Source organism: Triturus cristatus, chromosome 6 (genome assembly GCF_964204655.1).
Source record: "Triturus cristatus chromosome 6, aTriCri1.1, whole genome shotgun sequence".
In the NCBI taxonomy this organism is placed as follows: domain Eukaryota; kingdom Metazoa; phylum Chordata; class Amphibia; order Caudata; family Salamandridae; genus Triturus; species Triturus cristatus.
In genome coordinates this window covers 892,837,172-892,862,363 of record NC_140589.1, presented here as the reverse complement: position 1 = coordinate 892,862,363, position 25,192 = coordinate 892,837,172, and the positions used below count along the sequence as shown (strand labels likewise).

General features: G+C 45.3%; 1 protein-coding gene across 3 annotated transcripts in view; it reads left to right on the top strand.

The window, feature by feature from the left end:
- The window catches only part of TIAM2 (TIAM Rac1 associated GEF 2), a 336,144-nt gene that overhangs the window by 87,129 nt on the left and 223,823 nt on the right, over nucleotides 1–25,192 (top strand). For all 3 annotated transcript variants that reach the window (XM_085611533.1, XM_085611535.1, XM_085611534.1), the window contains exons 7-9: nucleotides 18,596–18,781; nucleotides 21,258–21,404; nucleotides 24,984–25,055. In XM_085611533.1, the coding sequence (XP_085467659.1) occupies nucleotides 18,596–18,781; nucleotides 21,258–21,404; nucleotides 24,984–25,055 (405 nt within the window). The remainder of the gene's footprint in view (nucleotides 1–18,595; nucleotides 18,782–21,257; nucleotides 21,405–24,983; nucleotides 25,056–25,192) is intronic.

Here is a 25,192-nt window from a genome sequence, read left to right as displayed (position 1 = left end):
CCCCTCTGTGTACCAACATAGCTGTCCCCCTCTGTGTACCAACATAGCTGTCCCCCTCTGTGTACCAACATAGCTGTCCCACTCTGTCTACCAACATAGCTGTCCCACTCTGTGTTCCAGCATAGCTGCCCCTCACTGTGTATTAATATAGCTGCCCCCCTCTGTCTACCAACATAGTTGTCCCCTCTGTGTCCCAGCATAGCTGTCCCTCACTGTATAGCAACATAGCTGCCCCCCTCTGTGTACCAACATAGCTGTCCCCTCTGTGTCCCAGCATAGTTGTCCCTCACTGTGTACCAACATAGCTGTCCCCTCTGTGTCCCAGCACAGCTGCCCCCCTCTGTGTACCAACATAGCTGTCCCTCACTGTTTATCAACATAGCTGTCCCGCACTGTGTATAAATATATCTGTCCCCCTCTGTGTACCAACATAGTTGTCCCCTCTGTGTCCCAGCATAGCCGTCCCTCACTGTGTATCAACACAGCTGTCCCCCTATGTGTACCAACATAGCTGTCCCTCACTGTTTATCAACATAGCTGTCCCGCACTGTGTATAAATATATCTGTCCCCCTCTGTGTACCAACATAGTTGTCCCCTCTGTGTCCCAGCATAGCTTTCCCTCACTGTATATCAACATAACTGTCCTCCTCAGTGTACCAACACAGCTGCCCCCTCTGTGTCCCAGCATAGCTGTTCCCTCTGTGTCCCAGCATAGCTGTCCCCTCTGTGTCCCAGCATAGCTGTCCCCTCTATGTCCCAGCATAGCTGTCCCCTTGTGTCCCAGCTTAGCTGTCCCTCACTGTGTATCAACATAGATGTCCCGCTCTGTGTACCGCCATAGCTATCCCCCAGCTTAGCTGCCCATGTCTTGAGTACACAGGGGGACAAGGGCAGTCTCTAGAACAGGCATGATTTCTCCGGGCTCTCTCCTACACTTATGGATTGGTGCAAGAAAATGAAAGTGATAAGAGTTTTAAAAGGCCACTCTTCTTGGACCCAATAGACACGCTCTTCAATATTGACACATCTTATTCTAAATAGCGTCTGAGCCTCACCGTCTGGTCATGAATATTCACTTTTTATGGACAAGGTTGATAATCTGGCCTTTCAGAATGTTTCCCACTAGAAGGAAAGATAAATAGAGCGTTCCCTTTCACATGCCCCTTCGTTTGCAAATATAAGAAAACACTGACCATTAATGGTACACCTTAGCCTTATGTTTTGTAGTGGTTCTGTTTGATGCACCAAATGCCTGTGCATTAGTTGCAAAATGTAGCCTGGGAAAGCACTACTTGATATAGCCCTTCCCTCAAAAATTAAAAACAAATCGTGCCTTACCCTGCATTGCCTTTGCATGTAATTGTTTGTAATTCTTATGATACGTTTACTGTACAAAATGCTTTGCACGTCTCAAAAGCCTCCACCAGGAAGGAATTTTACTGGAGAGCGAATGCCACATTTGTAGCCAGCCCCTTATATCCATACTCTACGAGAATAGGGGACAAGCTCAGCCTCACTTCCATTGCATAGCATTCCAACTTTCAGGTTAAGAGAATTCTGTAAATAGATATGCCCCCTAACCCACCTCCCGGGGCCTCCTCAAAATCAGCAAGGACCCAAAGGGCTCTAAAGGAGAAGGGGCGAGTTTATCTAATTAATTAAGACCATTTTTAAGTACACTCCCAACATAAGGGTGTTGGGTGTTGTATAGAAACAAAATACCATATGTCATCGTAGAACATTGATATAGATACATTTAAAAAAATAACGTTTCTATATTTTGAAATGAAGTTCCCCTTCGAAGTTTAAAATGAACAATTCAGGATATTACATTTAACTCTCTAAATAAGTTTCTATATGCAAAGATGGTTTGTTGTTTACAGCCCACAGCCTTCGCGGATCACTCTTTCATGCTTTTGTGCTGGAAAGAGAATGGACAGGTTGACTGAACTGATGAATAAAGGACAATTGTGAACCGCACATTGATCTTTAAGTAATCATTGCCCAGATCAGTCCTTAGCTGCTGCGGGTATCACAAAAGACTGTCATCCTTTGTTATACTGTGTCAAAAGGAGTGCACTTTGCTTAAAATATTCATTTAACTTCATTACCCGGTCCAGCTGGACAAGAGGCAAGCAGATTACACGTGTCGGCTGTGATTAAGTGATAGGACACTAACAAGGGAGCTGCAGTATCGACTAATTAGATTGTCAGAGGACTGAGCTATGCCGCGCCCTAATATGGCTAATTGGTCATTTGAAAAACCTGCTCTTGTTGATTGAAATTAAAGAGCTGCCACAGGCTTGTCCATCAGTTTATCTTGGGTAATCTCTCATGGTTGAAATTTACGATTCGGCTGTTCAACAGTAGATGTGGCCTTCAGCAGCATCATGTAGCTCGCGTGCAGTTCTTCTGAGCTTTGCAGGGCCTGAGCTGATGATGCTAATTTGTCGGAGATGCTGAGCATTGTTCATATGCTAGTGGTAATGGAGATATTTCTGATTGACTGCATGTGGAACCTTTATCTAGGAACCTAAAATTGTAATTCTGTGGCCCTTTGCTATACAGGGTAACCCCAAACCCAATTTCTGGCCTTCCTGGTAGCCAAGTATTCCATAAGACACAGCAGTAAGGCAATCTTTAATTTAGTGGTGAGTAAACAGCTAGTAGCCTCACTAGTTGACTTCCGAGGCTCATCCTCTCTGTCAGAAGACATATTCTTCTGTAGCTGGATTCCATCTCTAGTTTGACACCAAAATCAACCGGGAACACTCGCTTTGTCCTTTTTGATGGAATGGACAGTGATCAGTTTGCGCAAATCCATGTTGGAAACTTGCGGAGATGTGTGCTGAAGCCCTCTATAGCTCTTAAGAATCTGAGGGCTTGTAGATTGCCGGACAACATCTTTGTGCCTCCACCCTGCCGCTTGGCCAAGGGAAAACAAGGCAACAGGTCCAGGAGAAGTCACTGCCTACCCAAAATGCACTGAACTAGCAATAACAACTTAAAACGGTCATTTTTTTAACATTAGACTTTAAATGAAAGGTGTCTAGTGCTGGCACCGGGTTATGGGTTCCTGTCTCCTTGCAGCTTATTTATTTGATTTGCAAATACCAGAGGTTGCACATTTTGTTCTGTGTGTTGATTGTAACCTTGTGTCTTCAAATAATCAAACATGTATATGTCAATATTCATACAGTTTAAGTGCATAGGTTGCATGTTACAGACTTCGGGTTAATAGTTGCAGAATGATCCAGGCGCGTCAGTCGATTGCAGGTTTTTAATACAACACATCCATGCCTGTGACTAAGGAAGGCAGTAATTTGAGGTTTTTCGTTGGTGAAAAGCCCCAAGTTCGCTTCAAACTGCACGTCAGTTCTTTCCCAGTACGTCTGATGTCATTGGAGTCGTCGCGACGTCTTTTATTCCAATGTTTCTGCCCACAGTGAGTGTTTTCCCCATGGTGCAACATCGTCCCAGAACTACAGCATCGGTCACAGACTTTTCTCCAGTACGTATCTATTTATTCTGCAACGGAGCTGTAGCGCGGTTCATATAGATGCACTTAGGAACACTAGCACGGACTTTTCCATAGTTTGATCCTTTGGGTGTGTCTTAAATATGGTCACCTGCGGATCTGCACATTTCTTCTGTTCTTAATTGGAGCGAGTGCAGTGTGAAATTGACAATCCGTAGTGAGTTGGAATCGCATTTGAAGTCTTTTTTCTAGTGTTTATTTGGTATTAGCCTGGTTCTTACATAAGTCTAACCCTATAGATCGAGTGCAGACAGATTTATCAAAGTTTAAAGGATTATTGGATGCAACAACCACGGCGAGAACAGCTGGTCCAGGTTTGGGCCCCCAATTGTCTCCAGGCCTCGCTGTTTGTGATGGCAGCAGGGGACGAGCCCCAGAAGCCACTGGCCATATGCAGAGCTAATGTTGTTATTTTAGTGGCCACTGCGTGATTAACGGCAGCAGTGGCATTTATTAGCAGACATCCTTAGTATTGAGAGATCCTGCGATAAATTAATCTGATTTGTGCAAACTCAGACAAATTATATTGAGAGCAAATTACTGCATTCAACAAATGCAAATGTGGTTGGTGAATCAAGCTATGTTTGTGTGCCAACTGTTCGCTCTTATTTATTTTATTTTTTCTCCTATTCTTTCTTTCTTTTGTTTTCTTCTGTTATTTCATTTTTCCTTTATTTTGTACTTTTGTTCTTTCTCTGTTGCATTTTCTCCATTCCCTTCTTTTTCCATTCTTTCTTTACCTGCCTTTCAATCTTTTTGTCCACACATGCTTCCCCTTTTACATTATTTCCTCCTCTTTTGTCTTTCTTTTCGTCATGTCAGATCCTCAGTTACTTTCTCCCTTTGATCAAATGTGTTTGATTAACAAAGAGCAAAAAATTAAGGCACTGTTACACAAATTCCAGCTGAGGTCAAGAAATGTAAAAACGCGTAATGTAATGTGTGCCTTGATTTTACTGCCTCCAGTACAACTCTCCGTCCCAGCAAGCAGTTGCTTAGTGGATACGTTGTTGCTGATGAGATATGTAATTAGAAGGCAAAGAAGGGCAGTCTGGTGTCAATTTTCTATCAGGTTTTCAACTCATGAAAGCATTTTATAAGGAATAGAATAAAATGAGAAAGACCGCGTAGGCCAGATGAGGCGTCGGATTGCAAAGGATACACAGACATAAATCCACTATGTTTTCATACACATGTATTTGTGGTGCTGTGGCCCTGTACGGTGACAGAGGACAATACAATCAGACGATGGTTGTGGGACTCGGATTGTGCATAATACAAGTTCCCTGTTTGTTGTCTCGTGATGTTGTGATGATCATCACCACAATCGCATACACAAATTGGTGATGGGTAAAACATTACATTCATGACCAACTTAGTATTGGTTGCTATCCAACCATAAGTGACCCCCAGGGCCATATGTTGTCCATATACCTAAAGTCGTTTTATTACCACATAATGTCCTTCAGCCGTTGGGAAGGCTGATGCCAGGGTCTCAGTGAATACTTTATTCTTTCTCTTCTTAACAACTCTGCAAGACTCTGGGCATCACTAGGATCTACCCAAAATTTAGAGAAAAGCAGGTTGTCCAAGCCATTTTTTTAACCAAAATTGAAATAGGGCTATCTGGGTCACAAACTTCACAATAGGCTTGCGCTCGCGTCAGGAAGAACGAAGAGCTGCTGTCTGCATTTTGGGTAGACAGCTGCGGCCGCTCCATTAGAGCAGAGAGCCCACCAGCAGCAAATAAAATGATGATGAAACTGCTTTTAAACCTGTTTTATTATTGTTTTAGTTTTAATCCCTTGGACCAGCCCCCAGGACTCTGACAAGTCTTGGGGGTGGGTCCAGGGGATGACACCTCTGGTGGGGAAGTGCTGGGCACTCCCTTCACTGCGCATGAGGTGTTTGGCCAGCGATCTCAGGCCAGCCAAAACCTCGTGCGCAGTGAAGCTCTCTCGTGGCTGGAGAGAGCAGGCACAGGCTCCCAGTCTGCCTGGGAGCGCAAGTTGTCGGCGCTAATGCCAATCCCGACGCTGCTTTCATGCAGCATCAGGATTGGCCACAATGCATTCTGGGAGCCTGTGCCCAGAATCAGGAAGACCGCGATGCGTCGGGAGACGATGGCAGTGTTAAGGTAAGTTAATTAATTTTTTTGTCTCCCGATCCCCTCCCCACCTCCCTTCTCCGGCCCGCCTCACCACTTTGGCTGGGGATGGGCCGCTACTGTGGGAAGTTCCTATTTGAAGCTCAGATTGTAGTTGTTCTCTACTTTTTGGGTAACCCCTAATGAGCCTTTCAAGATTCAGTCGCTTACCGGCCTCTGCTCGAATGATTTAGGAGAATGTATCTATCGTTTTTGTGCTGATGACGTCACAACTTACTTTAAGTCTTCACCAAATGGGCCGCAACGTGAACGCTGTTATGATTTATATGCTTTGATTTTTATTTCTTGAAACTAGTGACACTCTACAAAATTATGGGCCATTGCAAATGTATCCAATCGAACCGTATGGTACTTGTATAGCGCGGCTTATCACCTTTAAGGGTATCCAGGCACCGGGCTGTGGGGTGCAGTCGAAAAGATAGGTCTTGAGTTTCTTCCTAAAGTCTGTCAGTGAGGGTGATAGTCGGAGGTGGAGGGCATTCCAGGACTTGGCAGTGAGGTGAGAGAAGGAGCGTTCTCCGGAGCGGTGGCAGCAGATGCACGGAGTCTGTGTGAGAGCGAGGTTGGCAGAGTGCAGGTTTCTTGATGGTTGGTGAAAGTTCAGGCGGTGGTTCACATATGCGGGTCCCTGGTCGTGGAAGGCTTTGTAGGCATGGGTCAGTTGCTTGAACTGGCATCTCCTCTGGATGGGAAGCCAGTGGAGGTCTCTCAGGTGCTGGATAATGTGGGTCCTTTTGGGCAAGTTGAGGATCAGTCTGGCTGCTGCATTCTGTATCACCTGGAGTCTAATCATTAGGTCGCTGGTAGTCACTGCATAGAGTGTGTTGCCATAGTCAAGACGACTGTTGATGAGGGCCTGTGCTACTGTTTTTCTGGTGCTGATGAGGAGCCATTTGAAGATTTTGGGAAGCATGCGGGGAGTGTGGAAGCAGGCTGAGGAGACGGTGTTGACCTCTCATTTCATGGAGAGTTCGCTTACCAGGATGATGCTGAGGTTCCAGGCATGGTATTCCAGTGTGTGGGTGGGTCTGAGCTCTGATGGCCACCAGGTGACAATCAGCGTTTCAGTTTTGTCCGTGTTGAGCTTCAGGCAGTTGTCCTTCATCCAGGTGGAGACGTTTTTCATGCAGTTATTGAAGTTGGACTTCAGGGTAGTGGGGTCCCCTGAGAGGACTAGCTGGGTGTCGTTAGTGTAGGAAATGATGTTGATGTTGTAGGCTGTAGCTGTATCTGCTAGCGGTGTCATGTAGATGTCGAAGAGGGTACGACTGAGAGATGAACCTTTAGGGAAGCCACAGATGGTGCATTTGGGTTGTGAGGTGAAGGGGGGCAGACGGATTCTCTGGGTGTGCCCTGTACGGCAAGATGCCATCCACCTAAGGGCATCGTCTTCGTTTCTTATACAGTGTAGTAGTTTGATAAATGTGTGGTGGGAGACGGTGTCGAAGGCTGTGGTGAGGTCGAGAATGATCAGGGCGGTAGATTATCCTCTGTCGAGTAGGGTGAGGATGTCATCTGTCGCTGCAATCAGGGCCGTCACTGTGCTGTGGCTGGCTCTGAAACCTGATTGGGAGGTGTCTAGCAGGTTTTTTCTCTCCAGGGGTTCAGTAAGTTGGAGGTTGTTTGCTTTCTCCAGGACTTTGGTGGGAAATGGAAGCAGCAAGATGGGGGGGAAGTTCTGTAGATCGCTGGGGTCTGTGGAGGGTTTCTTGTGGAGGGGTCTGACCACTCAGTGTTTCCAGGCATCGGGAAAGGTGACTGTGGTGATGGAGGCATTGAGGATTGTGGCAAGCTTGTGGCTGATCTCGTCACTTCTAAGGTTGAAGAGTCATGGGGCTTGGGTCGGAGAGTGCTCCTGAAGGGATGGAGTTCATTAGGGCAGTAGTGGTTGGTGTGCTGAGCTGTTCCCATGGGGTGAGCGGGTGGTTGCTGGTGGTCTTCGTGGGAGCGGGGAGGCTGAGGAGCTGGGTGGGTTGGGGATCTAAGTTTCTGTATATGGTGGCTATCTTGTTATGGAAGTGGTCTGCTAGAACATCGCAGAGTTCCTGTGAGGCGGGGATCGAGGTCTCTGTGGCTGGTGGACATGTGAACTCTCTGAAGATGGTTCCTTGGTCTGTTTGGCGCTGGCATTGACGCAGTTTGGCAGGGTCTCCCTTTTTGTGTCTTTGAGTTGGTGGTGGCTGGTGTTGAATGCCGACTTGATCGGTACCGCTTCTGCTGGTGTGCCATCTTCTTTATAGGTGTTTGCATGTGTGTTTCAACTCGTTGAGTTCTGGAGTGTACCAGCTGGCTTGTTTGGTGGGTCTATGCATTCTGGCTGGTTTGGTGGGGGCCACTCAGTTGGCGGTGCAGATGATCCAGTCGTTGAAGTTCTCCACTGCTTGATTCAGGTTGGTGGAGATGTCAGGCTGGGTGATGCTGAGCACAACGGTCAATTGGTGCTGAGGGACTTTGGCCTAGCTGTGGATGTGGGCGCTGTGGTGTTTGGGGGTGCTGCAAGGTGGTCCAGCGATGGTGAAGTGGATGATGGAGTTATTGAACCAGGTGAGTTCCATGGTGTGGCTGTATGTGACTCTTTTGCTGGACGTGAAGATAGGGTCTAGCGTGTATCCTGCTTTGTGCATGAGCTCTGAGACCAGCTGCGTGAGGACAATGTTGTCCATTTGTTCTAGGAGGTCAGTGAAGTTGGTGTCTGTGGGGTCGTCCAGGTGGAAATTAAGGTCTCCCAGGAAGATGTAGTGTTGGGATTCGATGGAAAGCGGGTGATGAATTCTGTATCTGAGGCCAGTTCAAGGTCCTGGGGTCTCTATGTGAGGGTGCCCTTGATGGTGGTATTGTCATCTGTGTGGAGTTGGAAGTTGAGGTGTTTCATGATTGCCATGGTTTTGTCTTCGGTAGTGGTGCAGATGATGGATTCCTTGTGTATGCTGGCGATGCCTCCTCTGTGTCTGTTGGTGCAGTCCCGGTTTATCATCTTGTAGCCGATTGGTGTGGCGGTGGCGATGTAAGGGGCCAATGCGGGGGTGAGACAAGTCTCTGTGATGACGGTAATGTTGGGAGCGAGGGTGGAAATGGTGTCCCAGACTTCGGTGGCGTGTTTGCAGAGAGATCTTACGTTGATCAGGAGGCAACGGAGTAGTTCCGTGGAATTGGCAGCCGGCTGGGAGGGTGTGGTGCAGGTTTTGGCGGTGGCGGTCGGTCCAGGGATGGAGGTGAATCAACAGCAGAGGCAGGTAGACGGTCCTGCTGTAGAGCGAGGATATGCAAAGCAGCAGTTGTTGCGTCTGGGGTCCAGGGCATGGAGTACCTGTGGGAGTCCGGAGCAGTCGTGCTGCAGCCTTCATTAAATAGCTCTAGGGAGGGGTGCTGGTGAGGGGGGAGGTGGGAAGCAGGCAGAGTGAGAAAAACGGTGAGATAAATGTACTGAGCAAATCTGACCAAGCTTTCAAGTTTGTTTTTTATTTGTGTAGAAAGTCACTTACTCACTTTTAACAAGCACTGCACCACTGCAGTGTTGTTTTTGTTATTTATGGAGCACCTGTGTTTATTTTGTTTACATTTGGTTACTTAAAGCGAGTTGATCCAAAAGACCAGTCTTATGTCATTTATTACCTAATTATGGGATTTTGACAGAATATCTCAGTTGAGACCTCTGGCCTTCAGTTATACTAGTTTGGCTCGAAGCAAAACAGAATAATTCTTATTTACGCACATTGGGGAAAACAACTCATTTGAACAGGAGCGGCTGGTGTCAGGGAAGAGTGGCGGGGCGGGGGTGAAGAGAGGACAGGGGCAGGATGACGTAAGAAAATACACCAAACGATAACAATGAACTTACCTTCCGCCTTTCACATCATGCTCTTCTGCTGCTCTCCACTGCAGGCACCTGCTCCCAGACTCCCGTGCGGCCAATCCAGAAGCTGCTCTCCTGCTGCCGGCAGCATGAGAGCAGCGTCAGGATTGGCCTGAGCGCCCTCTAGTTGCACTCCCAGAGACACTGGGAGCCTGTGCCTGCCGTCTTCAAACCGGCAAAGCAGCACATGTTGGAGACCGCTCCGTGCGCATGTCGGTTTGTCCGTCCTAAGACGGCCGGCCAAACCGAAATCGCACTTAGAACAGTGCCCTCCACTCCAACCCAACACTGTTACCCCGGTGGCCTCGCGCCCAAACATTCGACCCAGGAAGGAAAAATAAAACAATGTTAAACATGTTTTATTATCGTTTTATTTTTCACGTTTTTAGGCTGCTGGCGGGGGTGGGGGGGCAACATAGCGGAGGAGCCGACGCTGCATTTGCATAACCAAGAACCAATGAACCTTCAGACAGGGCCGGCTTTAGGGCGGTGCGACCGGTGCCACCGCACCAGGTGCTGAGTCTTCAAGGGGGCACCGTGCTTGGAAGTATTTTATGGTTTTTTAAAAGCACCTGCTGCTGCATTACTGGCCTCCTGCAATTTTCATACAATACAAATGTCAAGATAAATATGGTGATTAATGTTCTTCCTGGAGAGAGAAGGAGTTTTGTCTAATGGATGTTTTAACTCATTTTATGGTAGCACAGAGGGCTAATATGCCTGCTGCAAAGAGTGTGTACCATGTAGATCCGAAAGTGCATATAGTTTAAATAGGTCAGTAATTTTGTCAGAGAGATCCTTTTGTTACTAACAGTGTAGATGTTAAAATCCTAACATGGAACAGTGAGCTAATAACTGTAAAAGAGCTGCATGCAAACTGCAAGGTATAGATTACAGCATTATAATTTTCTCCTCTGTCTTTCATTAATCTAATGTTTCAAAAAGGGTTCATTTCGGTAAACAAAAAATATCCTTATTATTAAATGTAACCCCAAACCATGGGGTTATGTTTAGGATTCTGAGTCTGTGCTTCTTCAGACCAAGCACTCCTAAACTAAAATGTCTACCAGTATGGATGGCATGTGATTCACATTGTAGTCTTCTGGCTTATGGAACATTTCCTATACACTAATTTACACACCTTTGACTGATTGTCTCTGTGTAATATGTGTGCGATGTAAAGTGCTCTGACACCCTATATTGGTATAGGAGGCACTATTAAAAAATATATCTGAGAGAGAGTGGTTACGGAGACTTGAGGGGGCACTGTTAAAGGATGGTAGTAAGGGAGTCTGTGGGGGGCGCCAACAAAGATTGTCGCACAGGGCGCCACCAGTGCTAAGGCCGGCCCTGCCTTCAGAATTATTACCCATTTAGAGACGCGGATGTTCTTTCGAAGACAGGTATTGAATTATTGTTTCAGTCACAGATTCTTGATTCCTCTTCATCTCGTCCACATTTACACCAATTTATAGGCAGGAACAGACTGGAACAGGTTATTAATACAGCGTCATGGCTTTCTACAAACTGCTAGAACACATATGACATTAAAATCTCCATCAGTATTTAAATTTGTGTTTGATGGGTTTTAAAAATAACATGCTTTGAATGTTTAATGGTGCATAACAGCACATAGCCGTAAATTGAAACAAACTTCGCATAGCTTCATCAGGGTTGAATCATCGAGCTGACATTTAGGAGCAAACTAGAGGTGCTGCCGAGTGTTTTGTTTGATGTGACATTGTGCATGCAAGTGGCTAATCTCTTGATAATACAGGACCTTTTAAGACACGTACTCGATGGCAGCAAGAGTGAATAGAGGCGGTAGAGCGCACTGCCATTTAACATCATTGTTTGAGGTCTTAAAATCACGAGTGGAGTCACATGGCATCCATTCATAGTGCAAACGAAATGAGGATTTTGTTTGCCGCAATGTGCACTGTGTTCAATAGGCAGCCATTAAACAAAGCTGGGTAAACGCCAGCCTGAAGACTTGTGGAACAAAGAGACTTGCTGAAACATCTCTGAGCAGCTTTTTATTCCACAAATGGCTTGTTATTCACTTAAACCAGTAAGCATGAGGGACATTTGCATTGGGGTATAACAAAAACATACATCATGTTTCGTGCTGGAACATTACCGAGATGTCATGTTCATAATTTGTCCATTATTTTTCCATCAGAGCATTGTGTGTAGCGTATCCTGTGATATCATGGGGTCTCACTATACTTTAGTTAGTTGAATATGTGCTGGACATCTACAGGGCAGCTACGCAAGCCCTTTGACATTGACATGTCTGTGAAAGGACCAAGCTCAATTTTAGTTTCCGCATAGAGCAGAATCAGCGAACCAAGGCATCCCATTTCGGAATGCAAGACTTGAAAGCAGTCACATGGGTATATATACATAGAAAATATGCTTACTCCACACTGATCAACAAAGGTAAGTACATCTCCATCAGAGCTACTTCTCTAGTGTCACCTGCTCAGGAATTACCAAATGGAGGATGATATTTGTGAGGTAGAATAGAAATTAAATGTAGGGAACACACCTTCACCGTGTCACAGAAAACGCATTCACTCTCAGAAACCCTGTCGTGCATCCAAGAGTGAAGTAGGCACATAGAGTGAGTTCTGTAACTGGGGGAGGGGGCCAAGTGCAGGTTACAAAGTTTGAGCACGCCTTCCACCACTTCTGTAGTTAGTTCCAGTTTGTGTTATGTTAGTTCTTCCCTGATGAGAGACTGTAGAGACACTGCATCTATAGTTATTCCTTTGGACTTCAGTCACAATTCCTTCCACTGCTTGAAAGCAGGAATGTTCTAAGTGACTCTCTAGAACCTAGCCATTTTAAAGGCTGCCACAGTTTTGTGTTGTTACTCTGTATGACAAATTACTGCAGGTTCTGGAATGCTATGGGTAATTGCTAAGAATTACGGGCCCAATTTATCTGTTACCAGAAAGGGTACTCCGTTGCAATGGCGACGCAGTACCCTTCACGCGTACATAATGGTCGCCCACCCAATTAAAAAAGCGTACGGACTATAGTTTTGTGATGACGTAGACTACTCCATACCTGCTATAGCCAAAATTCTCCAAAGGCTGGACGGAGTAAGGGCGGTTGAAAAATTGGCTTTTTGTGACCCCCCAATATAGATGGGCAAACATATAGCCGTTTTTTTACTGCCCATCATCACCAGAAAAACCCTGTCGTTAGGGAGCACTAAAAACATTAAAATGCTTCTCTTGCCATGGGAGATGACTCTTATGGCAAGGGGGGCATTGTTTTTTTTATTTTCAAAAACAAAATCCCATTTTGGGGTTTTGAAAATTAATAAAAACTTTGTAACTTTGCCTTTACGGCTCAGTCGTGTTTTAAGGAGCCAAGCATCAAAGTTACAGTGCATTCACCGGAACCTCTTTGCAGTGGTTCCTGTGAAAGCTAGAAAATTTCAGTGAACCACACTTGACAGATGTGTCTTCAAGAATGGGTTTCATCAAGTTGACGAAACAGAAGAAAAATGATTTTCCTCTGTCTGTATTTGTTTGGGGTTATCCCACCTTACATTGCAACCCGTCTCTGTTTCTTTCCTCTTAAGGAGGGTGTGCCCCATGCCTACCACCTCCAACTTCCAACAGTGCTTTCACTGTCCCCTTCCTCAAAACCCCCTTTGTTGTACTCCACCTCCCACTTAACCCCTCTCCTAACTAATTCTCATACTTCTTTCAAGTCTCCTCCATTTCCCTTCTTACCTTTATATTGCTGCCTTCTTCATTCCTCCTCTGTCTGTGTTTTGTTTTTTAAACCAGATCACTGTAAACATACAAGAAAGACTATCACAAACCAATCTCGTTTTTTATTTTTTGTTTTAATAAACTTGAATTGTTTCAATTAATAATAGGAATTGTAAGATTTGTTTTTCTGGTTTGGGGCTTCAGTCCCAGCACAAGTATATTGTTTCCATGGAAACAATCCATTTTTCTTGGAAAAGTTATATTGTACTTGTGATATTTCTCTAAAATGAATTTTCGTCAGGCTGACTTTCTTCATTTGTAAAAGTTTTCATAATGATGAAATTCCGCCTCAGTACCATACTCTCTTCTGATGAGTTGAACATTGCTCACTCAGCTGAAGCTCTAACAAGCATTGTCAAAGCCAGTAGGTCTCGCCTATAAGAGCTATTGGCCTTGGTAATGTTTTGTAGCCATTCTATACAACAGCCTGGATGCCTTGCAGTTTGGCTAAACTATTTTTAAAAAGTGCTATGACACAGCCAGGGCAAATGTGCTTTTATATTTAGAAGTGCATTAGTGCTGGATGCATCACAATCCTTATTTAATAATAATTTTTAGCCATGCTGTGCAGCAGCCAAGCTGCTATACAGCATGGCTGCAAATCAGTGCCAAGTTGGCAATGCCCATGTTGTCCAGCATGAACTCAAAGGCGAGGCCGATTGGCTTTGCCAATACTTGCCAGGTCTCGGTACAAAACTCCTGTGAGTCACGGCAAATCAGTCAATCTCCCAAAGCGTGGAAAAGAAAATACAAAATTTGGCTAAAATCCTATCACACAAAGGAGGCAATTACTCCTATGCCAATATCTTAGTTAAAATATATTTGGAAGCAGATAACATGTTTTGTTACACTAAAAGCAGATACCATCTGTTGCCACAATAAACATCCATTTCAAAGGAGAAAAGGGCGTCTTTTAAGTAATGTGCACAGCGAAACATGGCTAAAAATAATAAGAGATTCAACAAGGACAACAGCGAAGAATTACAAATAAAAATGGTACCTCAGCCACAGTACGATCAGCGAAAGGACAGCAACCAAGCTGAAGCAACCAGTACTTGGTCCATGCTCCAGACAAAAGAGGAGGAAGTGAAGCCAGCATGTACTGGCCAATAAGAAGGCAGCAAATAAGAGTCACAAGCGAGAATGGATGCAGCACATGCGCTGTCGCAGAAGAGACCAAAGGATTTCTGTTACACAGACCACGACACTTCCTTGGCACACAGACGTTACTTCAATAGATTGCAAACCTTTCAGTCCCAGCGCACAGAACTTTCCTGAGGCACTGAGAGACTTTTATGTGCAACTTGGCAATTTAGTTATAGAAGAGTCTCCTTTATGATTTAATATAATGTTTGTTTCATGTGCACAAATGTTTTAAATATGTACTTAACTGCTTGCTTTTAAAATGAGAGTAATGATTGACATTTTGCTGGTAGATAGATACATAGGAGTACTCCAATATTGACAATCCTATTATGCACATGAAGGATGTTAACTATACTTTGAACTACAATTTAGGGAGAAATAGCCTTATGGTTTAAGTGCAGATCCTCCCTCTCCAAATGCCTCCTTAACAAGACTTGAGGCAGCCAATTTTTCTACCTCAGTAGTTTATTAAAATTGTGTGAGCTTCCCACCAGAACTTTCCATTGGTTTATTTGTAATTCCATAGAGATGGTCCAACTTTGGAGAAAAGCAGAGCCATGGAAAGAAAGTGAAATGTTGATTCTACCTTCTTCATCTTTCACTTTAAGCTCAATTTGTTTGGATTCTTTAATAATCGGTGCAATCCGAGGAGCTCTGAAAGGAGAGCGTGGAAGCAGCTGCACATTTATGCTGCCTCAATGGTGGAGTTACTCTCGAAACGTTGACTGCATATTAGTTCAGGGATACAGCACAGACCCTCCTGGCCATATTAAACTGTGATGATCTATGGGCTGTCGTTGTCATGGAGTGATATTACTGTATATTGGTGAGATGATTTGGAGTATATTTATCTTGATATAAATTGGCAACTGTTCAATCAATATGCAGTTAGCATTCCCTCTAGCTTAGAATAAGCAGATCAAATGTATCACCTTTTGTACAAAGAGGTCTTTTTTTGGCAATACCACATCTTTGAGCCTTCAAAGTATTGCTGAGCGATGTGAAATTAACATTATTTGAATCCTGTAATTGCAGTGGATAACCGTGTGGGTACAGTATGTGTTATAACTCGCTCTCGACGAATAAAACATTATCCCAACACAAATCAGATTGAACCCCTCACTATTCTTAGTAAGAGAGGCAAACCAACACACATAGCTTTGGGCCAGCACTGTCTTTGACCCATTCTGCAGCACTGAGATTTTCTGAGAGAGCATTTAACCTATAAATGGGTCGCCTCACTCAAAACATAATAGTGGCAGAGGGAACCATAGTGCCCAAGGGACCCCAACCGAAGTACTTCAGATTCTTCTAACTGATCCACGTTTTGGAGATTCGTTTTGTAGGCTTATGCTTCTGAGCATGTGCAGTAGGCAGTTTTCATTTTCTTGAGTGGGTCCTGACCTCTATTTTACAGTTAAGTTGTGGATCTTTTTTATTGTCTTGTGAAGCTTTTCTGCTCCCTGACATTTTCATCTTTACTCACACTAGCTCCTCCGCATACTCCTCCTTGTATGCTCTTTTCAACCAGTCGCAAAACAATTAATGGTGTATTTGTTTCTTTAGGTTCTTGATATAGTGTGTCAAGACCCTGAGCACAGGCTGGCATTTCACTTTGCAAAGAAAGGAATAGAAATAACAGTGGTCGGGGAGGAGCCAAGATGGCGACCGGAGCAGACGCTTGAGCGCCCGGCTCCGTCGGCCTTTGGCCTCGGACTATCATCCTGCTTCCTATCCTCGCCGTTTTTCGAGGTGCAACGTGTGCGACGATGCGCTGACCGCGCTGCCGCTTTCCCGGAGTCTTAGCCCGCCCGGACGCCGGAGTTCTTGGTGCTTTTGTTCTCCGCACTGGACCCCTGCTCTATTGTGGCCTTGGCCGGCCCCCTGGAAGCTCCGCAGTTACCGGACCCGCTAGCGTAAACCTGAGCCCCACGGTCCCGGTCCCACCTCACACCACGGACTGTCGCCAGATGAGCCGGGGGAGGGATGCCCAGACACCTCCCGCGCCCCGCAACTGATGGGCTGGAGCTACAGGGTAAGCCCCGGTGCGGCGGGTCTCCTGCCCCGTTCCGTGGACCGCGCTGGGGGAGGCTGCAGACCCCCTTCTTCTATTGCCTAGTCGGCTGCAGAGAGAACCCGAGGGGAGGGCAGCGATTGTTGGCTTTTCCCTGTTGCGGCGCAGACCTGAGGGGAATTGCCTCCTTGCTACGACCTCCCCCCCTGGCCACCGTACCGTGCTGCGGTAAAACATGGCGATGATTGCCTGCTCGCGGCTGGGGGATGCTACTCCGGTCTCGCCCGCTGCCCGCTTCGCCCTCCCTCTACCAGACACCAGCTCCACAGTGCCGTCCCGGATTGCTACCGATGGGGGGGAGCAGCCTCCGCTGACATGCGGCTCCGTTCTGGCTGCCCTGCGGGACTTGCGTCTACAAATGTGTCTTGGCTTGCAAGCGCTGAGTGAGCGGTTTGATTCCATACTGTCGGCTGCAGGTCATGAGCGCCCCATTCGCCATCAACAAGGCGTGGGTCTGCCAGTGCTTTTGTCCTCTTGCGGGGACGCAATGGCTGTTTATGATCGCGCTACACTGGTGCATGCCTCTGGCTTTACCGGCACCCAGGATAAATCGCTCTCCAGCTCAACTGCGGATACTTTGTCTCCCCGTTTATTGCTGCCTGCTTCGTTGTTGCATGCCTCATCGTGCCCGCAGGGGTATCCAGCAGAGCGACACCTGACGCCCTCGAGGAACTGTTCACGGCGGCCTACTGCTTCTTTTCTGTGGAACTCCTGTGCTTTACATGCCAGGTTTGGACTTTATGTGGTGTACAAGGGGACCTCAATAGATGGTCGGCGGCCATTTTGTGACTCTACTTCACCATCTTCTCCCAAGCGGCCATATTGTCTTTGTCTGCACGGGGGGCGGGGCCTTCATGTAGGGGCTGGTGTAATCTTAAGCCCGCGATCGGGCCAGGGCTAAACTGATTTATATCGCCATGGTTTCACGGATGGGCTGGACTGGGACTGGAACTGTTTGCATATGTTGTGCGCACTCGTCGCGGTTTGTCCGCCTTCACTTCAATTGTTGTGACACGTCATCTTCCCACGACCGCTTTTGGCGTAGTGGGTTCTCAGTGTGTGGAGGCCACAGCTGGCCGATGGTTTCGGGCGCTCTGGGGTAACGTAGGCTCCTCCCCACTTACCTCTCTGTTCTCTTATTTTTCTTCACTCTATTCCTACTTTCTCTCTTGTCTATATTTCGGGTTCATTGGGCGACAGGCACTATGCTGGGGGGGGGGGCAGGCCGTAGCCTCCGCATTGGTGTAGGGTGGGGGGGTAATTCACTGTTTCTACTTAGTTCTATGGGCCTTTTTCTTTTCTGTTTCTGCGCTATACTTGTTTCGATCCGGGGTCCGGGTGTGGGGTGGATTGAGTGGGGGCGGCTCTGGAGGGGTGCATATTTACTCATGTGACTATCCTGCTATATAACTGCATCGCCTCAACGCCTGAGGTTTTCCTTCCATGACCGTTTTAATGATGCTGCTGCTCTCCCGTGTGGTGAAGCTATCTTGCGGACTCGAATCTCCTTGGTTCTCATTCTTTACTGATTTTTCCCTGATAAAATTATATTGAAAAACCTTAAAATTAACCTTCACTTCTCCTTCCCCTGGTGTAAAGGATCTCTCCAGTGTATACCTCACGACTCGTTGCTAACCTTGACCGCTGATGCACAGGGGATGTAATGTTTGTACCAGTGCTTAAATGTACCGTGGCCGGCCTGACGGTTGTAGGCCCGTATTTGTTCTTTTAATATGCACAAATAAAGGTTTTTAAAAAAAAAAAAAAAAAAAAAGAAATAACAGTGGTCAATCAAAAACTAGATGATAAGACAGGAGTTTAAGTCTTCAACAAGGTAATTGAACATATCCCCGTTCATAACTTTTTTGCCAGCTAGAATTACCAGACCCTAAGCACGAGTGGTTACATTCATTCATGGAGGTAGATTATCTTTACAAAAGTCTCTGATTGGGGAGGATAACACAATGAGCAGCACTCCAAGCAGTACTTTCACTGATCCTTACTGACTTGTGTCTCCAATAGATCCAGCAGTGGGAGCAGAACCTGGAGAAGTTCAACATGGACCTGTTCAGAATGCGCTGCTACCTGGCCAGTCTGCAGGGCGGCGAGCTGCCCAACCCAAAGAGCCTGCTGGCTGCCACCAGCCGCCCATCCAAGCTGGCACTAGGGAGGCTTGGCATCTTCTCTGTGTCATCCTTCCATGCTCTAGTAAGCACGTGCTGATTGTATTGCCGAAACATGCCGCTTCATAGCTGAATTTTCTCCCTTTTCCTCATGTTATGTTGCATTTATTGCATAATTGCTTCCTAGTCTCACGTATTCCCACACTGTGCAGTGCCGGCAGTGTGCACCATGCAATCAAAAAAGCGAAGGCCATCCTATCCCATTTCCTGGCTTTGATGTATTTGTATTGTTTTCAGTGCAGTGTGGGGTTTCATTGGCTTCTTCTGTTTTCCCTGTTTCTTGCATTACAACCTCACCTGCTGTTGAGACCTGAACCAGTATCTGAAATGCAACATAGAGTGTTCCAGCCCAACATTGTACGAAGACAAAAATACACTTTGTGCCAAGTCCTGTTATGCTTCACTTTTTAATGTTTGGAGACCACACACAAATGGAGGATAGCGGCAGAGTAGGTTATATTTATAAGAGAATCAATGTAAAGATATTGCCTGTGTGTAGTATGTATCTCCACATCTATAGAGGTGCTATTACAAGTGTGGTAACTTGTGTGCGCTGTGCACTGTTCCCTGGGTTGTAACCAGACCCTTACATATAATCCAAATATATCATTCTAAAATCATACTCAACACTGTTGATCATTTGAACATGAATGCAATTTATCATGTCTTGGTCATCATCGTGAATATAACAAGATCATAGACTTAAATCAACATACAAAGGATGAAACAATATTTTGTTGATGTATTAACAATTCAGCTATTAACTTCCTAATTCATTAACAATTGGGACACAACATTCATTGAGATGCCCGATGCATTTCGGGACGTTTCAGTCCCTTCCTCAGGGGCCAATCTCATTTTTAACTCTGGCGATCTGTGATATGTTACTCATGATTCCTGCTCTGTAAATGGAGGATAAGCCCTCCTTGACTGAATGACGTAAGAAAGCCTTTTGCCCGGGGCTGGAAACTTTATAAGGGCTTAGCGTAATGTCTATCAAACCGAAAGTCGGAGAGGTCCGTTGAGACCACCGTTAGAAACTAGAAAGGGAAAAACATTAGACTATCCCTACACTATCTCTAAGGTGACATCCCTACTTAGCATTTCCCAGGCAAGGTCAGTAAAAAGGTGTCCGCTTGTGAAGACTTCCTAAGAAGCACATTCACAATGAAAAATCAGAGGCCTAAGTTAAAGAGTTCGCTCTAAGATACTCTTCCCAAGTCTATGCTCTATCCCCTTCTCCTAACTCATCATGTCTCCTTCTGACCATCCTCCCTCGGGGCACTTTTCCTAATAGAAAATGCAAAAATGTAGAACACGCCCACAGATCATCTCATGCTAACGAACACCTCTCCTGTTCCCAAGCATCCTCAGTGAGAAGGAACACAGGCTCCCAATTATCGATTCCTTGTTTACATTGTTTACATTGTTGCACATCTCCTCCATGCCTAACTCCTAAAATAAAAGGCATTAGTTCTAACTAACAAAGGTTCTTCCACCTGCAATTGAAATGTGAGAACAGAACATCCTTGCATACACATGGAATTCACTGACTACTTCTAAATGCGAGAGCACACCAGGGAAAATACATTTTCGGGCCTACCCAGTTTTGGTCAACGTAAGAATGAACAAATAGGCCTTTCATATTCCAACGTGAACATTTCATTTAGGCCTTTACACATCAAATTATACACTCGAGTTAATAAGGCTTTGCACTACAGCATCTACGATTCTTACACGTTAAGCATCTCTCATTATTTCTTCGTGCAATCTTCATCTTGGTGCACATTTAAACTAAAAAGCTTTTTACTACACATACGCTTTTCATTAGGCGACTGCAACATAGCAAGGGTTACAAATTTAGAAATAAATGTCATTTTGTGTCTCTTTGCATGACACAAATACTTTTCTATCATTTAACATCACATCATTATTACACCACATTTCCAATGACCACATGTTAATATAACACAGGAATGTATTAGGGTGCGGACTATCCGTGATTATGAGGCACCCCTACAATTTTAGAGCACCATCATGCTCTATCACTATATTTTGGTCTGCTTTCTTATTGCTTTTGACATACCCATCTAGGAACCCAGTGACTTCATCATTATTTTACTCCTCTTGAGCATTTGCTGTAACTCAGCATTTTACCCCAAGTAAGGTCAGTGTAATACTGAACTTGAACAATGGAAAGGCCCCATAAGTTTGAAATTAGTAATTACTTAAGAAGGTTTTCTGTAGTTTTGAGCTTGCTGTTCTTGTTTGTGCTAAGTGCTATCATGGTGAGTTAGGGTTTATGGCGACTGCATATGTTGCACTTTCAGAATTCTGCACTTCAATACCAATCCCTGCTTCAGAGTTGTGAAATCTTACCTGAATATAAGAGTCTTCTTAGATATGAAGTGTCTTAACTCTGTGGTGTGCTATAGTATTTATATTTTGGACCATTCTGCAATCAGGATTCATGTAAACTTGCTGAATTTTGTGCCACTCAGATCTGCTCCAGGGATGAGGCTGCACTCAGAAAGCGATCCCTCTCCCTGTCGCAGCGGGTCCAGAGCAAGAAGAGCCTGTTCTCCTCTTTGAAAGGGCTTGATACCCTGGCAAGGAAAGGAAAAGAGAAACGACCCTCGATTACCCAGGTAACATGTTAACCCCTAATTTGTGAAAATAACACATATTCTTTATGTAACAGGATTCTGTATTGTTATTGTATTACCTAAATAAAAAATGTGTGTTCAGCAATTCATTGTCTTCCTTGGAATAGAACATGTAATGGGGGGTAGGAAGTTATACGTGAAATCGACATATTACAAAACATTTAAACTCCAAAATGCCATACCATTGCCCTCATGGTAGAGAAGTCCTGAGAGGATGTTCTAGAGTCACAACTCAACCAGTACTCATCCCCATGCCCAGCACCATGGTCTAGTCAGCCTACTCGCTATGTCAAACACTCACCTCCAGTACATAGATCTGGACCTAAATCAATAGTTTTTTCACTCATCATGCCACCCCAGTTTGGACCAAGCCTTATGCAAATCAGTTATGACCCTGCTCCTCATGGGAACAGTCCAGCCCGAACGGCCAGGCCGGGTCCTCCCTGGACCGGAAACGAACCAGCAGTTTTGGCTGGGCTGGGCTGGGCTGGTCCAATGGGGAGCATGGTCAAGACTACTTTGCAAGTGACTGGGTCCAAACTGGAATGGCGTGGTGAGCAAAAAACAATGGATTTAGGCCCAGATCTCTGTACTCAGTGTTTGACATTGTTCTGCATTCCGTCCATCATTCGTTCTTTTTGCATTTATTGCTCTGAGTGGGAAGGGTATGCCCAGACGTGGGACCCATGCTTACCATGCCACCAGAGTCAAGCTATCCTGGCTAATGAGGTGCGATACCCCAAAACCGGTCATAGGAGGCGGGTTCCCGTTCCGGGGAGGACCTGGTCTGGCAGTTTGGGCTGGGCTGTTCCCATGGGGAGCAGGGTTAAGACTGATTTTCAAATGGCTGGGTCCAAACTGGAATGACATGTTTGACATTGTTCGGCATTCCGTTCATCATTTGTTCTTTTTGCATCTGCCCACCACATCTGCCTGAGCAGATTAAAATATCACACCTAAAACTGACAGAACTAGAGGGCACTGAGACCAGGGATAGAGTCTCTGATTAACAAAAGAGGCCCTCTTTTCAATTGGCATCATCCCGATGTAGCTTATACCCCTGACTGCAGCAGGTGCAGAAGATCAGCTAGTTCTCTGTTGTTTGCCTTTGTTGTGCAAAAAGTCTGTAACAAGTTGGACGATTACTCTCGAATGCGTAGAGTGTAGAGAAGCCACACAAATAGTGTTAGATGGTGAAAAAAGTTGCTTGCACTTGAAATCCTGCTTAATGCCAGACACCTGATGCTTAAGTGGGTCCTTGCAAAGAGCATAGAACACCCGAGGGTTACTGGAGTATTGAGGGGTGCCCCAGTAGCTTCATGTGGCTACAGTAAAATATTGACTCTGGCAGTATCTGTTTTGTTTCTTTTCATGTGGTCCTTTCAGCCAATTATTTCAGAAGAAATGAGCCAAAAAGCTTGTGACAGAGAAGGTGATAATATGGTGATTGATGCAATACTCTGTTTTTCAACTGATTTTGCATTTTGGTGGATTTACATATTGTGTATTGCAGCAGAGACCAGAGAGCCTGAGCCTAGAGCAGTGAGTTGTAAATTACTTACCAAAGGTCTTGTAGGCAGTTCCTACACTGGAGAACAAGTATTCTATTGTGTATCCCCCACCCATGTACATCTCTTCCCTCACTTCCCTGAGCAGATTAAGAAAGCAAACTCCTTTAAAAACATTGCAATTTCAATCTGTGTCTGCTTAGGAGTCCTGAAAACATTGCAACAAAACCACAGTGGTTTGGGCATAAAATATCTAAGATCAGACAATGTGATGCTCCCTCAAAAAAATCAGGGTCTGACATCCCCCCTCCCCCTCTCTGTGCTTTAAATGGGCAGGGGCTGTCAGGCGCTAAGTACCTGCACTTATTTAATTGCAAAGGGAGAGAACCAGAACTGCTCAACAGAGGTATAATGCTTTGAATTGTTGTGTAGTTCCTATAAACCTATATAGAATCTGCGAGTTTAGACAACATAGACTGTGGGATTGGTGTCCAGACTGATTCCAGACACCCCCACCTAGTATGTTCGCCTGTATACCAGCTAGCTCATAGTGCCACTGTAAACTCCTCTTACCAAGTAGAGAATAGTCCTTGACAACTATCGAACATGACAACCCTGATCCCTCAGAATCTTGGAAACAGTACAGTACTTTTCGCTCAGTCACTCGTGCTCACTTTGTCTCAGAGAGATACACAGAATAAACGGTGGGGACGTTTTGAATAAGCATTTATTGAACCATCGTCATTCTAGTGTAAAATAGGTGTGCTGAAACAACCATAAGACAGAAACAGATATAAATGATTAGAAGCACCAACTGCGTAAAAGGATGGCAGATCCCTACCATCGTGCTAAAACAATGTATACAGGCAAGTATATCAAATAAATTACAGTCATAAATGTGTACTCCTATGATGCGACCCTAGCTAGATGTACCTAAGTGTACCTAGCATGTATGTAGGTGTAGAGCCAAGAATCCCTCTAGGATAATGTCAACCCCATTACCTGCAGTGAGAGACTTTGTGGGACCCCTTCTTTGTCTCGAGATGGACCCCTTGGATGGGGTGTCAGACCACTGCGAGCTGGAGTGTCTGCGTGCAGGAACCTCAGCGGTTGGCATCAGTGTGTCAGGATAGAAGTCCTTTTTCTCTTCTTCCTGTCTCAGCAAAGATATGGTGTTTATATACCCAACGTGGTACCCCCAGGGGATCTACCTTGCTGTGTCATGTCGGATTTAGGATGATAGAAGGAATGACCCTTATACATAGGTATTATGCAGGAGATGGTAGTCCTGCTGAGTTTCTAAGAATCCTCCTGCATAATGGATGAGGCTAGTTTTCAGTGAAAACCCCACGATCTGTTAGCAGTACCGTAACTAGGTGAAGGGTCAGTCCCAAGAACCGTTATGTTGTGTAATGGCAGGGGAAATATAGGTGAGTGGTTAAGTTGCTACCTTAGCCTATATTGGGATACCTATATCAAACATATCAGAATGGGAGATTACCAGCACACCCTAGTAGCAAACAAGTACTCTGGAATAGTGAGTGGCTTTAGTCAGTGCTTAATTTGAGCCGGTGGTTGCAGTTAGGCCCCACCGGAACTCATTTTTGGGTTCTGGGACTTATTTTTCATCATCAAGCTTTGACCCAGAAGTGGGAAAAAGGCAGAAAAAGAGGAAAGGAATAGAAAGAGAAAGATCGGAAAATTGTAACAAAAAGAGAATGCAGGAAAGAAAAGAGCCGGTAAGAGTGAGGTAAAGGGGCAGGGGAGTGTACGGTTGTGGATAAAAGAGGCATAAGGTGTAGTAAAGACTTATTGGGCTTCTTAGAAACACATTGGCCCCGGCACTTCATCTTTTACAAATTAAGCACTGGCTTTTTTCTTCATTTATATTTCAAACCCTGTGCACTGTGGACGACCATGGCTCGTAGGTGGGGTTAAACAGCCCAGCTGCTTTGAAATCTGTATTTTACTGTTTCTTGATTGAATAAGACGTGGCTGTGTCGACGAGCAGTGTGAACTGTGAGATCTCTAATAAATGGACCTATCTTTCTAGATCTTTGATGATGGTGGAAGCCAAGGTGGCGCGGGGACACAGCTGCCGCAGAACACGACCAGCTCCAGCGAGGTGAGGATGGCTGCGAGGAATCACTTGATATGCAGCCGTGTTTAACACCTGCACGGAGGGAGGGGTGCAGGGTGTGGGTGCAATGATCACGTCTTCCACTTGACTAACATACACCTTTTCACTTCACACCAGAAAAG